General features: G+C 37.0%; 1 protein-coding gene across 1 annotated transcript in view; it reads left to right on the top strand.

Moving 5' to 3' along the window:
• The window catches only part of OTOGL (otogelin like), a 97,895-nt gene that overhangs the window by 58,122 nt on the left and 27,731 nt on the right, over positions 1 to 12,042 (top strand). The window contains 6 exon segments of the mRNA XM_075090822.1: positions 1 to 27; positions 3,928 to 4,095; positions 5,692 to 5,970; positions 6,591 to 6,708; positions 7,925 to 8,004; positions 8,896 to 11,777. Coding sequence (XP_074946923.1) covers positions 1 to 27; positions 3,928 to 4,095; positions 5,692 to 5,970; positions 6,591 to 6,708; positions 7,925 to 8,004; positions 8,896 to 11,777 — 3,554 coding nt within the window.

Raw genomic sequence — 12,042 nt, 5'->3', positions numbered from 1 at the left:
CATATGACTGTGACTATTACAATCAAGGTATGTGGTATCCGATATTACTGTCTTTGATTTATCCTCATATTTATATACCTTGCTGAATACAGTTACTTTTCATGTTCTCTAGCATACCAGCTAGCTATGTGCTAAAAACAAGTCTGTACTCCCTGGTTCCAAAATGAATTCCATTTTTATAAAGCATTTAGTAGTAGATAATTCCGCACATCGACCACTTTAGAATATGGAAGATGTCTTTGACGTACTATTCTATCAGCTTTCTTTCTGTATGATGCCATTTTGAGATATTAATCTCCACCCCTCCCCTATTTTGTTTCTCTTTTAAAAACAAATATCCAAGAGACACTTTTCTTACATCAGTTCACTCAGACTAACCCTGGAAGAAAATATAGTTTGGTAATTTCTCTCTTTCACAGGTTATAATGACTTTTTTTTTTTAGTACTCCTGATTTGGGTATGTGAGTTTAGTGAGTTCAGCAAGTTAGCAAAGCAAGTCCTGATGGGCCTTTCTGCTCTATGTCCAGGGACAGTGGTGGCATGGAAACAAATATCGTAGTTGTAAGCAAAACAACACATCTGGCATCTCAGATGAAATATGATACAGTGCACACTGCAAATAGAACCCTTGGTAGCTCGTGCTGAGAAGAATCCTTGTCGCTGCAGCAGTGTTGGAGGTTATCTCTTTTCCGTTCTCCCGATCCCTAGGGTAGGATTGCATAGTCACAATCCCTCAAGCTCACTTGACCTTTAAATCCGTTAGAAAGGAGAGGTGACTTGTATGAACAGCCTGGAGTATTGTATGTCATTTTGCAACATAATTCTTTTCTATTTAATATTATTATGTCATTTTACTGACTTTTTCTTCCTTCACATTCTGCTATGGGTATCTAAAATACTGCTTTTCTGTGCAATATCTAATGTATTACTTGAGATTTGTCCTATGCAAACAAAGACAATCCTACATTAGTAAGGAATTCAAATACTGACACATTAATGTGTATCTTAGAAGGTTATTACCATTTATTGCTATTATTATTACATGGTTATTAACATTTGAATTTTTACCTCACTGAACTAATTGCCTTTGGCACAGTGAAATTCAAGTCCTTTGCTCAAAAAATGAATGGTGTGGATATAATGCATCTCTGATAATACTGTTAAGATTAATCAGAACAAAAATTAATTTGGTGTGATTTTTTGAAAAAAAAAGTCTCAAATTTTATGAACATTTGTCACACTCTGCAATCATCTTCTAAGTTTTAATTCTGAAGCAGCTTGCTTTGTTTTATTTTTCCTTCTTTCATATAAAAGAGATTGCTCTTGTTCAATTAAAAACTCAACTGAAGTAATTGATGGGCTTTTTCTTTGACTTGGTGTATGTAGTTTTAACATTGCTTCTATTTTTAATTGGTGAAGGTCAGTGGCCCAGCTGTGTTGAATGATCTTCGTAATCCCTAATGTCTCAATTAATAACCTCATCATATTCAGTGTGGGGGTGGATTAATGCACCATGCAGAATATCTTGGCAGTCCGGGAGAAGCTCTAGAAGGATTTTAGCTTGCGCTTGTACTGTAAATTTCAGAACTGGGACCTATTATATTTTTGAAATAGCTAGGTTACAGGATTTTATATACAAGTCTCACAAATATTGTACTGTAAAGAGCAGTTCCTTAGAATAAGAGTGGTATTCATTTAACAGACTTAATTCCTGTGGCATCCTCTCTTATATTTGGATACTGTGCATGTGCTTTGTGGGGAGCAAGATACTGAAGAGGAAGGAAACTTGACTAAATGCAATGATATGAATATGACTTTTGATACATCTTTTTCAGCGACTTGCGTGCTATAATGAGCATCATACAGTAGATTAATTTTTTTCTCCTCCAGGGAGTCTGGCCCAGTACAATAGCAGCATGTAGAGCTTGCTAGGTATAGCTGACTTTCCATAATTTCTTTGCAATAGGGAATTTTGTCTTATTTTAGAAATAGTAACGTGTACTGGTTTTGGCCTGGAGAGACTTAATTTTCTTCATATAGCTAGTATGGTGATATATTTTGGATTTGTGATGAAAACAGTGTTGATAACACACCCATGTTTTGGCGATTGCTTGCACAACGTCAAGGCGTTTTCTGCTTCTCACCCCACCCCACCAGTGAGCAGGCTGGAGGTGCACAAGACGTTGGGAGGGAACATAGCCAGGACAGCTGACCCCAACTCACCAAAGGGATATTGCAGAACATATGATGTCATGCTCAGCAATAAAAACTGGGGGGAAGTTTGCTGGGGCTGGGGTTGCTTGGGGTACAGCCAGGCATTGGTCGGCTGGTGGTAAGCAGTTGGGTTTTTTTGGCATCACTTTTCTTGGTTTTGCTTTCCTTTGTTTCTTTTTTTTTTTTTTTTTTCTTTAAACTTACTAAATAGTCTTTATTTCAACCAATGAGTTTTTTCAATTCTTCCCCTCCAGTTCTCTTGGGGGGGAGGGGGGGGCGGGGGAGTGAGCAAGTGGCTGTGTGGTTCTTAGCTTCCTACCAGGGTTAAAGTCAAGGATGGCATTATGCATGTTTCCACCACCAAGTGCCAGCAAAACACATTTTGGGACATAGGATGGCTCCTTCTCTGATTCTTTTTTTGTTCTGCATGATGTCAAACTGTTGAATCTTTATGGAAACTTTTATCAATTACAGCTCAGTCCTGCTTTTGCTCAAGTCATAGGCAAAATGTCTGCTAATAGGTAGGGATAAACATTCAGTGATTTAGAATAAAGAGTCTTTTTAAGATAAATTGCCTCACCACTTCTTTAAAAGCAGTCATTTTGTGGCAATCTTTTGGGCTTCATGTGCATATGAGTTCCAACCTAGTTTCCACATAAAGACTGTTGTTATTTTAATGCAGTTTTCTTCAGAAATTTGTGATTATCCTCTAGCTGAGCCAAATCTCATTATTATGAGAATTCATTTGCTCTTGAAGAGTCATATTTGAAAGCAGCTGTCTTAGGCTTGGAAAGGGGTTCAGTCTTTTCACTGTAAGGATTAAAACCATTCACAAAACTTACACATTGTGTTTATTACTCACAAGGTGACGTTTTAGAGGTATACCGCTCTTGGTTCTTTCAGTGGGATATAGTGACAAAGACAGATGCTGTTGTATCTGGCTGTATCCCTGTGAGCTTTCCCAGCCCAGCAGAAATAGCCCCAGGGGTTTGCTGCAGGGCATGGTTAGGCTAGCACCATTTTGGCAGTAGTACCAGCTGAAGCTGTTGTCACTGTTAAACCAGTGTGAGATTTTGAATGACGATGTGGTGAACCAGACTGGAAAAATCAGGTTGTTATTTTTCAGCTACATCACTTCACTGCTGAAGCACTTTGGATGGCATAATGAATGGGGACGTAGGGAAGCAGCATGAAGTGGTTTGTGGGAGAGGATGAAGCAGACAACTGCTGAAGCAATATTGCTGCCAAAAGTCAAATTACAGCCTTATAATTTGAAATCTGTTTTTTTGGGGGGAATTGCCTTGTAGATCTCAGAGCAGCTTCAGTGTCTATTTGGGGAATAATATTAATGTTGCTCTGTTTATCTTTTGAAGTATAGAAATAAGGACATGTCAAAGACTAAATACCATTAAAAAGCAGCCCAGATACTGCTTTCTCGTACAGGTCATTTTGTGAGGATAGCTACCCACACTTTTTTGTGCTCACTTGGTATCTGTTGTATCTGAAGCAAGCAAAGAATAAGGGAGTACATTGAGCAGACAGATACAGACCTACTCCAGCGTAATACCTTGAGGCACTGAGCTATAGTTCCAAATATCTTTGATTCTAGGTATGGTGAAATATTTAAGGCAATATATTGTGTCAACTAAGACTTAAGTTTTGTATGTTATGCAAGGAGGATTTTTTTTTTCTATTTGATTTTTCTTCCCTTAGGTCTTGGTGAAGGACCCTACATTTTAGCAAGTTATGGAGACAATGACACAATTATAGGAGCTAACATATCCAGTAGAAGAATATTTCCTCTGCCTAGAACCGGAGCATATGGAAATGTATTTTTCAGTTTCATGATAACTCCAGGTCTTTTCAAAGATAAGGATTTATGTAAGTGTTCTCAAGAATTTTGCTGATGGCAATACATAATACATATTTTTCAAACTATATGAATGATTTTTGCTGCATCTTCTAAATCTCCTAAAATAGTATAGGTATTTTTAGTTTTTGGAATAAGTGAGGGTGAAGCAGCCTATTTCATAATTGAGGAGAAATACTGATTTTTTTAAAAAAATTTCTTTAAATATTGGAAAGCCTTGCTGCCAGCTTTCAAGCTGACTTTTCTAATATTGTTTTAGAAATATTGAAAAATACAAGTGAATAGAATTCCTTTGTGAAAAAAAAAATATTTTTTATAACTGTAAACTGGAAAATTTTGCATGTGTATCTAGCAAGTACCAACACTGAATGTCAATGTAGGATATTTTTGTCTCCAGTAAAATCACTTCTATTTTTTCTTTTCTCATTTTTCGTGACTTTCAGTGGACTATAAAATGTGCAACTTAGAACAACCAATCTGTCTCCTGCATTGTTATTAAGTAGTATCTCCATACAATGTGGAAGGAATTTTCTTAGGTGAACAGCTATTCCTAAACTCTATTTTAACTTATCAGAGACTGATCCAAACTATAGAACCCAAAAGAAATATATTTAAATATTTTTCCTTCTGTACATATTTTCCTTTCTTCACACGTATTGGGTTTGTGCCAATTAAGTCAATACAGATTTTGTCATTGCTTTCTCACAGAATTTAATTTGTTGAAAAAATCCCAAACCCGCAAAAATTGACCCAGAGAAGAGCTCTCCTCACAGTAAAATTTGAAACTATATTCAGAAGCAGTCGGCAATTTTGCAGTGGAGAAATCAGGTTTTCGGATATGATATGAAATGAGAAAGTACATAGAACAGAAGGATTAATTCAATCTTGTCAATTCTCCAACTGATGTCAAGTGGAAGTAAAACATTCATTATGTCTGTACAGTACACAGGTAGTTTTCATATCTGTGAGGAATGAGTATTAATCTAGATTAAAGGCACTTCAAGATTTTATTCAAGTTGAAAACCAGATATGAAGTCAGGATTCTTCTAAGTTCTTAAATTTTGAGAGAATTTTCTTCACTTTTTATTTCTGGCTTGGGTAGAGCAAATAGAGGATGAGTCTCTTTTATTTGGCCACAAGTTTTCTTACTATATTGCTGGATATGATTATATGTAAAAAAAAGCCTGACCTCAAGGTGAAGTCAAGCATGTTCTTACAATATTTGTGTGATGTTATTTACTAATGAAATTTTGGTACAGCTGAATCATCAGGCATTTGTCCGAATTTGAGAAAAAACTCCCAATTTGAGCAAGTCCAACTAAGACTGCTTATGAATAATTTTGAAGGCTGGTAGCAGTAGGCTGAATGTAGTTTTGATCTAATTGATTAGCTCTCTGGTGGCTCTGGATTATGTGATCATTTGAAGTCTCCTTTAGACCCTGCATTTCTAACTTTTTTGTGTGTTACATAAAACTGACTCTCTTCTTTTTTTGTGAAAAGCAGTTGTTTAAAAGGAGCCACTTAACAGCCAATATATAGATTTTAATCTCACTTCTAAGTTGTTTTCTGTGAAAATCTTACTATTATTATTTTCTCTTCTGTGGAAGCTCTCTCTCTTGTTTCTCTTGAATCTGCTGAAAGACCAAACTACTTTCTGTACGTACATGACAATGAAACCATTGGGTTGGAACAGTGGCGGGAGAGTGCCTCCTTTCGGAGACGAGCCACCTTCTTCCATCACCAGGGCCTCTGGAGTCCAGGGCTCAGCGCCTTCGAACTGCACAGTAAAAAAGGCTTTTTCATCATTCTCAGCTCATTCAGTGTTAAAGTGGCAAAGTACGATGATTCAGAAGAATTCAAACGTTTGAGTAGCTTTAGTATTGAAGGTAAATTTTGCATAATCCCCAGGGATAAGCACGTTTTTTCTGCTTGCCTTCAGAGCAATCGTCTTTCATCAGCAATAGTAACAAATATGTTTTATCATATTTTTAATTACTATTCTGTCTGTCCTCCATTCTGCCTCCAAATGCTATTATTTTCTAAAGATTGCAGATATGATGATCATTTTGTCCTCGAAATACATTTTCATTGCTTTACTCTTTCAAAATGTACATGGCCTGTCACAAAAAAATGCATGATAATTTCTTGTTACGGAGCTGTAGATATCTATTCTTTTAAATGAATGGGGTAACTGTTATTGCTTCTGCCACCAACAGTACCTTCACTACGTATAACTGCTTTTTAAGATTTTTAAACAGAATATATTGTAAAAGTGAGTAGATGTTTTTATCTTTGAAGCCTCTGTGTCTTTTAGCTTGATTGAATTTAAAATGCTTGAAACTGAGAATGAACAAAATCTAATGTATTTGAAAGTTCTCAAGAATTTCTCTACTGTTTTCATTTTTTTATTTTTCTGAAAATCCCAATGTACATTTTAGAAAAGACTATAAATTTATATTTTCTTGACTACACAATCAATAAATAATACCTTTTCCTTCTTTCTCAGAACTCAGTGCATCTGTGCCTTATAGAAGGATGTGTGAATGGCGATATGAATCTTGTGCTAATCCTTGTGTTAAAACGTGTAATGATCCTGAAGGAACAGCATGTAAATTCCTTCCTCCGTAAGTAAAATTAAGCTTATCTTGCTACCATATTGTTTTTTGTAATACACGTACCATATGCTTTCTGAAAATTACTGTAGATGCAATAGCCATTCGTTTTTACTCATCCAGATTTCAGTATGACTCTTGTGAGCAACTCACAAGTCATGTGAAAACATTTGTAACAAGCCTCTCATTTCCCACGGTATATATTGCTGTTTACAGGCAATCTTTCAACACAAGAATAAGAGGGTTTGTATTTAGCCCAGGGGATTAGCTTCTGGCCGTGGTTAAGTAGAAAGCTTTTAAATTAAATGAAGGCTATTCCCTTCTATGGATTTACAGTCACTTCCTAAACCAGCATCCCATGATGCTGTAAGTGCCTGCATCTTTATGGTGTTTATGTGACAGACCAAAAACTGTAGGAATAGTAAGGGTGGACTACGCCCTCTCCTGTAAGAGGAGGGAACTTTATACTAGGAGATGCTCATTGGCATGAGGTGAGGGATTTCACAGGACTGATGTTATCTTGTTACTTAGTAACAGGATTTCTGGGTTCCACGGATCTCCCCTGGCATCTATGGAATAACAACAAACTAAAAGGAAAAATGCCTAAAAACTCAAGGCACAAAATCTGGTGGAAAATAAAAGATATTTTGAATTTTAGACTACCTCCCTAGGCATATACAGTTTACGATTAGGAATATTACTAATTTTCTCTGTTGGTATTCTTAGCTTTTTCCGTTTTGGCACACCAGTTGTTAATGTCATGATATTCTTACTAAAAATCCCCCCAAAATAAAAATGTAAGGGAATATATGGACTTGTCTGCACTCTCCTATGCTGAAAGCGCAAAAGAGTCTGAATATTTTAATGGCTCATATGAGACATCTGGGTAAAAAAGCAGTCTTGTAGAGAAGTTCTTCACCCTATGGAAAACCTCTCTCCTTAGGGATCTGAACTTCCACCTGGATGTGGAAGCAGAATGGTCCAAAGCTATCATGTTCATCAGCCGAAGCAAAGAATTTATTATTAACAATTTAGAAACAGAATTATGCTGTTCAATGACTTTTGGACCTTAAAATGCCTCAAAATGCTGTGTTCACCATTACACTGGAAAGTTCTCAGAACTCTGATGGGAAGACATTAAAATGTTTCATTTTGCCAAAGTAAAATAATTTAAAGTTAATTTATATTTTTATTGTGGCTTTAGAATTAACTATGTAATATTTTAAAGGGTTGAAGGATGCTTGCCATACTGTCCCAAAAACATGATCCTTGATGAGGTCACACTTAAATGTGTTTATCCAGAAGACTGTAAGTATATTTTATTATATTGATCTAATCTTATAAATCACTTTACAGATCCCAGTTTTTTATTAAATGCTTTACCAGAACATCTTTCTGTTGAAGAATGTCTCTCTGGGACATAGACTCCATTCCCAGTCATCCAAAATACATCTCCTACATCCAAACAAGCCATATCTAAAGTTGAACTCTTTCATTTCTCTAAGAGTGCGTTATATTTAACCTTTTGTGGTGGTGTTATACTCATCACAACTATATTTGACTATATACTGCTAGTATATAATATGTATATAAGAGAAAGATCCAAATGGAAGAAATACTGCTGTGGTGAAAAGTTTAGACTTTTCAGTTGATGAGCCACCACTAACAAATTCAGTGCATCTATTTCATAACTTACGGTGTGTGAAGATACCACATTATTTGCTTATTTTGGGGATATGGTATTCTTTCAAGATAACAATTGCATTTTAATACTGTCTTTTATTTTATTTTACAAGTTTTGAATTAAATATATTACGCTTGACATTTGCTAGTACAAAGTTATCTCATATAGTATACTATCTTCCAAAGATATATTTATTCCAAATATTTTATTATTTTGGATTTACTGAATTTGCCATGGATTTCCCTTGTTGCTTCAAAACTGCTCTGCAAAATCAAGGTTTTTACTAATAATAAAAATATTAATACTTCATTTGCAAAGAAAATTAGAAAACTCCCTGAGACAGCTGAGTTCCTCAAAGCCATCAGGCAACCTGGAACCATTGCCAAGTTATCTTCTCAGCAAAATGATGCTCTGATTTTCTAATATTTAAATGGGACTTGAGTAGAGATAGATGTTGCTATTTTGCTTTACTAATAGTCCCTAAAAGACAGTGAAACATGCATTTTTCCTTTTAGGCATACCTGTGACACCTACAGAATCAGCAATTGGAACAAAACCTTCATTGTTAGTCTCTCTCACGGGTGCTACCGTGGAGAGATTTCCTCAGACACCACCTTTATTTGCTACTTCAGGGACTGAGTCAAGTCGTACTGCTGTGACAGACAAAATAACCATGAAGGCAAACACAACTTTAAGAGGAATGAATATGTCTGCAGAGTCTGTTACAGACTTTTATTCATTGGAAGCATCTAATGCAGCCACCTATTCAACATTTTCATTACCAAGTACAGTGGAGCCTTCTGATGTACTTCACAGCACAGCCAGCCCTACTGTCCTTTCCAAACCCATCTCTTCAGCAGATTTTCCAACTGCTCTTCAAGCCTCAGCAGTCACATCACATACTGTCAGTTCTATTGCATCTATAACTTTACCTGTTACAATAGCAACTCCAACAACCCTGCTCAGTGCAAGTCCTATTCCAACATGGTCTCCGTTACTAACACCTACTTTCCTAGCAGTAGTTCCATTTCCACTTGAAATATCAACCACTCAGCTAGGAACTGTTCCCCCTACCTCAGCATTAACACCTTTAACCTCCAAGCCATCTTTTGCCACTTCTGAGCTGCCTGCAGGGATTGGGAAGAGTAGTCCTTCAGTAAGTCATTCTAAGGGAGCAGCAGTATCCTCTGAAGTGTCTTTGTCAGCTTTGCTGGCTGGCAGAGTAACTTTCACAAGACCCATATTTCTTCCAGGTTCATGGTTGACGCTAAGCACACCTACTTCTCCTACATCTACTGTGTCTGTTAGAACTAGGTCTTGCATTGGTCAAACTGCTGTTCACCCAACATCCATTTCTGCACTGACTTCAACTGCTCCTCAAATTCCTATGACTACTAGATTTGCTAGCTTTGAGGCAAGTTTTCCTCAGTCATTCACAGTTTCATATTTTGAAACAGCAAAACCCTTGTCTAAAACTTGTTTGATATCATTAAATGCAAGTTCTTTAGTTAGTTTTTCTCCAAAGCCAGTTTTATCTTCAGTGGAAATTCCAGTGACTGTTACCAAGCAGACATCTCCATTAATAAAAGGCAGTATTTCTGCTGCTTTGCCCATAATGACTGTATCTTCACCTCAAGTTGCTTCTCAAATCCCTATAAACACTTCTTCGAGCCCTTCTGTAACACACATGGTATCTATACCACTGCATTCTCCGTTTACCTTCCTGAAGCCTAAAGCTTTGGCAGATGACGCTGTTGCCTCCGAAAGTCTCTATAAAATACCTTCTCCTGCTTCCACTCTCCTAGTCAATCCAACAATCTCCGATATGTCTCTAACAAGTAAAGCCCCAACAGAAAAGAAATACATAACGCACACCAATTCCTTTTCAGTGTCATCCATTTCTGAAAAGAAAATGAAATACATTATGTCTACAGCGTTCCCTCTTAGGGGAATGGTGTTACCTCTAAATACTACATTAATAACCACTTCAGAAATTACAGAGTACCCAAGCAGTTCACATACAGAATTGAAAACTGGCCCTGTAGCACAAAGTTCAGGCACTTTCATTCCTAAAGATCCTTCTGTTACAAGGTCATCATCTTTGTCTACAATCTTCTTAACAATATCAGCACCATCTTACGTGACATCTCATACTACAAGTTCTTAATTGATTCCCATAGTCAGTAGGACATCATCATTAACACAAAATATAACTGCTACCCAAGCATCAGTTCCATCTCTAGATACACAAGGAACCTCAAAAAGTTCAGTTATAGACTTCGCAACTTCTTCTGTAGATTTTTCTACATTCACTTTAAACATAAGCCCTTCTACCAGCCTTTCTGCAGCACTAAAAACATCCACTGTAATGCCCTCTTTACTAATGCCTAGAGCTCCTGAGGCCACTTTAGAAAGCCAGTCCAGTAGGGTCTCTATGTCTTCGCCACCTCCTAAGACCACTCGTATCTCTGCTGTTTCTCTAGGAAAACAGAGTTCTTCGGTAAGTTCTTCAGAAGAAGATGGAACAATATCAGCCATATCAGCTGGAATCATCGCTCAGTCCACTACACCAATGATCATGAACACAACAGTGAATGCTACATCCTTAAAAGCATCTGATATTTTTGCAGAAATGCCACCTACCTCTTCAGCCAGTGTATTAGTTGCTTCTGGCACTACTGTAGCCTCTAGAATTACTACAAAAAACACTGATTCTTTTGTTGCTCATTTGGAGTTTTATATGGCTTCGGCTTCAGTTCCTACCACCATAGAAACACCCATGCATGTGTCACATGAATCTTTACTCACCTCTGCAGCGACTCAAGCTTCACAGAGCACTAAAGAAACTCCAAAAATGATGGTCATGAAAACAACTGGTGCTACAAGTCCATTATCACAGACAAAGAGTACCTCATTTACAGCGTCAGAAGTTAAATACACAACCTTATTTGAAAGAACTGTGGATATTTTAGAAAGTGGTCACACTTCACATGAGCAAAGAAATGTTACCAAGACGAAGTCAACTACAACTGAGAAATCTTCCTTTCCTTATTTGACCGTATCTGCAGTTCAGAGTTCTCCTTTTTCAAGAAATACAACTTCAGTAAAAAATCTCTCTCTTTCTGGAGTCCCGGATGTAACAACATCAGATTGGTCCGAAATCCCAACACAGAAAACCACTAAACCTTATTTCAGTTTAACAGAGCCCACAGCGCTGCAGACCAGAACTATAATAGATTTATCTCATTCTAGTGGTGGAATGGCTCTGCCTTCCTCTTCAGAGCCTGTGGAAACACAAACTTCTCTGACAAGCACAGAAACAAGGACAGCTATAGCTGACAAGGCTTCCTTCGGTTCAATGATGTATACACTGATGTCTACATCTTCTGAATGTGTGGTATGATCGGTTTTACTTGCCCCTATGTGTTAAAATATATATATTGCTTTTTGGTCCATTCTGTTACGCTATGCGTACAGTACCAGATATTTTAAAATATCTCCTTTTTTAAATTATTTGTACTTGTTAAAATACTCAGTTGTTCTTAGAGGATTGTTGTACCCATGCTCTTATACTGCCCTGGTATATTCCGCAACTTGGATGTATTGCTCTGGAAAAAGAGACTTTTAAAACCACGTGCTGATTCTAGATAGTGAAATACACT

The sequence above is a fragment of the Phalacrocorax aristotelis genome, chromosome 1, assembly GCF_949628215.1.
Source record: "Phalacrocorax aristotelis chromosome 1, bGulAri2.1, whole genome shotgun sequence".
NCBI classification, from domain to species: domain Eukaryota; kingdom Metazoa; phylum Chordata; class Aves; order Suliformes; family Phalacrocoracidae; genus Phalacrocorax; species Phalacrocorax aristotelis.
The sequence above is the reverse complement of the archived record's forward strand: the minus strand, read 5'-3'. Positions and strand labels throughout refer to the sequence as shown.